Source organism: Anolis carolinensis, unplaced genomic scaffold (assembly GCF_035594765.1).
Source record: "Anolis carolinensis isolate JA03-04 unplaced genomic scaffold, rAnoCar3.1.pri scaffold_13, whole genome shotgun sequence".
NCBI lineage: Eukaryota > Metazoa > Chordata > Lepidosauria > Squamata > Dactyloidae > Anolis > Anolis carolinensis.
Window position 1 is genome coordinate 16,364,275 of NW_026943824.1, and position 5,064 is coordinate 16,369,338.

Sequence of the window (5,064 nt, forward strand, 5' to 3'; positions counted from 1 at the left end):
TGATGTTGGAGGCGCGGGCACCTTGCTATTTGGGCAATGCGACACTCTGCAAAGGATTCCGCTGCAGTCCGCTGACCGGTGCCAAATGTGAGTGCAATGCAATGCCTCTCCGCACGGCAATGCTCATCCTCCCGGCATAGGAAGACGGCTGTTCACATCCATCCGTGCTATTGCCACGTTTCTCTTTCTCCCTTTAAGGGAAAGCTTTGGCTTCCCTCCCTTCTTGTGGGCTGGTGCTTTTCTCTAAAATGTTCCGAGGACAGAAGAAAACTCAGAGTAAACAAGTGAGGTCACGGATACCACTTGTGCCAAAATACATGGAAGGTGAGGAAGACCATCAGCAATTGGTCAAGTTTAGATAAGACACGATATATATTCTGTGTTAACTGTGGTGCCAGAGTGCAATCTGTTCAGCGCCTTCCAAGTTGCCCAGGAGAGAGTCTCTCATCCAGTATCAGCAATGGATTGAGGTTCCGGGTTACAGCCTGCCACTTTTGGACTCTCACTTGCTGAGGTGTTCCAAAAAATCAAAAAGAGTAGTATTTACAACAGTCCCTCTGATTGCTTACAGAAATCAGCAGTCATAAGTAGTCTTTTCTTAGTCCATAAATCTGCTTCAGTGAAGATCAGCAGCAAACAAGGCCTTAGAAATAGCCAGACCTCTCTGAGTACAGAGCCATCTTCTTTTCAGCCAGTACTCAGTAGACTCTCTCTCTCTCTCTCTCTCTCTCTCTCTCTCACACACACACACACACACACACACACACACACACACACACAGAAACCTGTTCAAACCAGTTCTCCAGCAGCAGGATAGCAACAGCTACAAGCTGATTCCCAGGTCCTTGCAAATTCATGCATTTGATTTTCCAGTTAACACACATATAGTATCTTTGCAAACCATCACATGTCCCCCCTGCAAAGACAAAGTGTTTGCGGTTTAATAAACTTTTCCCATGTCTTAATGACAGAATCGAAAACCGGTTCTCCAGCAGCAGGATAGCAACAGCTACAAGCTGATTACCAGCTCCTTGCAAATCCATGCATTTGGTTTTCCAGTTAACACACATATAGTATCTTTGCAAACCACGACATGTCCCTCATGCAAAGACAAAGTGTTTAATAAACTTTTCCCATGTGTTGATGACAGAACCAATGAAGAAATGACATTGATAACCCATGAACACAAATCGTAGTTCGGGAGAGGAGTTGTTTCTGTTCACAAAGAAAACGAGGGAGGGAGAGTGTTTTTAAGCAACTCTCTGCAATGTGATGGCAAATCAACTAAGAACGGCTGAATAAAACTGATAGTTAGCTAGCGTGCGACGGAGGTCGGAGTATCATCCATTTACTTTCAAAACGGTGTATGCCTGAGCTGTATGGTCAACCTACTGTTGTCGACCGCGTTTTAGGGGATCGGGCCCTTAAGGAGAGAGCCGATCCGGTCCTGAGAGAACGGACCTTGGCGAAGCCAAAAGGAGAATTACGAGCCGCAATACAACCTGAAGCCGAAATGAAGAAGGTCCGCCAAAGTTGAAGGAAAATCCGCCAAGGAGTCTTTATTGAGCAATTCAGCTGAAGAGGACTCTAGTAGCGATCATTCGGTCTACTAGGGTACCATACAATCAAAATAAAGCCATACTTATACAAAATTTCAGTCTGACAACCCTTTGAATTTCCCGCCCTGCTTCCCCGCCCATCTGATCGTTGATAGGCTAGAAGGTTGAACGAGGCGGGCTTTCGTTTCCCACCTTGCTCCGTTGGCCCAATAGGAAGCTGCCTTTTGTCTCTACTCGGGCCAATCAGGAAAGAGAAGGCGGGAGTTATTGAAACAATGAGGTGACGGACAGGAACTAGCGGATTAAGTCCTGCTAGACTGATTTCCAAAGGGTGCTTATTTTATTAATGGCAGCAATCAAGGGTGTCCGGGTTCCTGTCACGTATACAGATTTTAGATATGCCTTGGGGTGTCAGAGGTGGAAGCAAAGATGGGTGGTGATGAGCCATATTGACAGGCAGATAGATAGATTTCATGGAAATAAGGGAGAATCCATAAAAGTGAGTTACATTTCATAAAGGGGAATCATGAATGATATAAACCAGGGCCAATTCATGGTCCCTCAGATTGTTGAGGGGCCGAATTATCATTTGAAAAAAAAAAACAAATTCCTATGCTCACTGCACATGTCTTATTTGTAGTGCAACCCCCGCCAAAGCAACAATTATTTATTTATTTACTACATTGATACCCCACCCTCTCTCAACCCGAAGGGGATTCAGAACGGCTTACAAGTTGTATGTACATACAATATATTATATTATTAGCATAGCACAATATTAGCATTATATAATACTATATTGTACTATACCATTATACAGTAATATTATTAGTAATATTACATTTCACATATAATATATAATTAATATTATTATATTGTATTATTATTATTAGCCACCCTGAGTCCCCTATTGGGTGAGAAGGGCAGGGTAGAAATACTGTAATAAATAAATAAATATTATATTGTATGACATTATAATATTATTATCAATATTATATGTATACACAATATATTATATTATTACCATATCATTAGTTTACAATATTTCATTTACAATATTAGTAAATGAAAGAACAATACAATATTTAAAAATAAAAATAATTTAAACCAGCATATTGTAAACTTATCAGGATTTCAGTGGGAAGTGTGGGCCTGCTTCTGGCCAATGAGATTATCAAGTAGGATTGTTGTTGTTGTGCCTTCAAGTCATTTCAGACTTTGGGCAAGCCTGAGTCTAAAACTGAGGGCGGGGGCCAGGTCAATGGCCTTGGAGGGCCGCATCCGGCCCCCGGGCCTTAGTTTGGGGACCCCTGATATAAACAATTGAAAATACTTGATAAGAACGAAGTTCATAACATCTGGAGAACCCAGCGTGGAAATCCATAAAAGTGGAGTTTTAGCAGCATGATTTTACCATTCATGAAGTTGTTATCTCTTGCCTCAGGCTAAAAGGTCAAACACCTTTTGTGCAGAGAGTCACAGTAAACTCCAGTAAAAAGTCTCAATCACCTTCTACTATAAATATATGGAATATAGAACATAAAGTCTTGATTTTTGAACTATCTTTTACAAAGTCCTGGGGGGGAGGGTGGTCACCTCGATCACACTACTCTTCTAAACAGTTGGCGTATTCAGTGGGATGAAGTCTTTAATTAGTGGTTTTGTGCAGCTATAAACGGATTAGCCAAAAGGCCATTGTCTCCGGCACTGATTTGTCACCGATACGGGCTGAGCACAGGTCAGGTCTTCTCCGCCTCCATTGAGCTTGCTTTTGAGAATTTTTCTAACCCTTTGGACATATTATTTGCTGATCACAGATTTCACATGTTCATGCTTGATGTTGTCCAGCTGTAATATGCGCAGATATTTATAGGCCTCTGGTTGGTGACACTTTATCGTTTGGCCATTAGGCTTTCAATGATTTTTCCCTTCTTCAATGCTGCTGTCGAACATTTGTCCAAACCAAACTCCATGCTGATATCAGCGCTAAAGATTCGGACAGTCAGAGACTGGATTTCAGTTTCAGTTTTCCTGTACAGTTTTAGGCCATCCATGTATTGTTGTATTATTATTATTATTATTATTATTATTATTATTATTATTATTTTATTGTTACCTGTGTTAGGTTTCAACTCCCACAATTTCTAAAAGCTGGTGTTATATTGTTTTTTATTATTTTATATTATTAGTACATTATTTTATAGCAATATTATAATATTTTTAATATTTCATTATTATCATTATTTTATTTTATTATGTTATTGCTATATTACAATAGCATTATATTATTATTATTATTATTATTATTATCACAAAGACAGTATGATACAGCAAACGAGACATATATGCTGGATTTCATATTACAAAATCACTAGTCGAACACTTCCCACTTATTATTATTATTATTATTATTATTCCCACTATTATTATTATTATTATTATTATTATTATGTTATTGTTACCTGTGTTAGGTTTCAACTCTCACAATTTCTAAAAGCTGGTGTTATATTGTTTTTTATTATTTTATATTATTAGTACATTATTTTATAGCAATATTATAATATTTTTAATATTTCATTATTATCATTATTTTATTTTATTATGTTATTGCTATATTACAATAGCATTATATTATTATTATTATTATTATTATTATTATTATCATCACAAAGACAGTATGATACAGCAAACGAGACATATATGCTGGATTTCATATTACAAAATCACTAGTCGAACACTTCCCACTTATTATTATTATTATTCCCATTATCATTATTATTATTATTATTATTATTATTTTATTATAACACAGCAAACGAGATATATATGCTGGATTTCATATCACAAAATCCCAAGTCGAACACTTCCCAAGTGTCTAGGACTATGTGATGTATTTTCGGATGATGCGTGCAGATCCCAGTCGGGTGGCCTTTTTCAGTTGGCAGATTGTAATTTTGTCAATGCCTATTGTTTCCAAATGCAGGCTGAGATATTATTATTATTATTATTATTATTATTATTATTATTATTATTATTATTATTATTGACACAACGACGTTGTATGACACAGCAAACAAGATAGATATGCTGGATTTCGTTTCACAAAATCACAAGTCGAACACTTCCCAAGTGTCTAGGACTGTGTGATGTATTTTCGGATGATGCGTGCAGATCCCAGTAAGGTGGCCTTTTGCAGTTGGCAGATCGTAATTTTGTCAATGTCTATTGTTTCCAAATGCCGGCTGAGATCTTTTGGCACGGCACCCAGTGTGCCCATCACCACTGGGACCACCTGCACTGGTTTCTGCCAGAGTCTTTGAAGTTCAATCTTGAGGTCCTGATAGCGGCTGAGTTTTTCCTGTTGTTTTTCTTCAATGCGACTGTCACCTGGGATGGCAACATCAATGATCCAAACCTTGTTCTTTTCCACAACTGTGATGTCTGGTGTGTTGTGTTCCAGAACTTTGTCAGTCTGGATTCGGAAGTCCCACAGTATCTTTGCGTG

At 38.3% G+C, this 5,064-nt stretch overlaps 1 protein-coding gene across 1 annotated transcript in view; it reads right to left on the reverse strand.

The window, feature by feature from the left end:
• Window positions 1-1,533: 1,533 nt before the first annotated feature.
• Window positions 1,534-5,064, reverse strand: part of LOC134294149 (uncharacterized) — a 5,278-nt gene continuing 1,747 nt past the window's right edge. Inside the window, exon 2 of the mRNA XM_062964175.1 lies at window positions 1,534-5,064. This exon is cut by the window's right edge and continues 1,065 nt beyond it. Coding sequence (XP_062820245.1) covers window positions 4,693-5,064 — 372 coding nt within the window. The 3' untranslated portion in view covers window positions 1,534-4,692.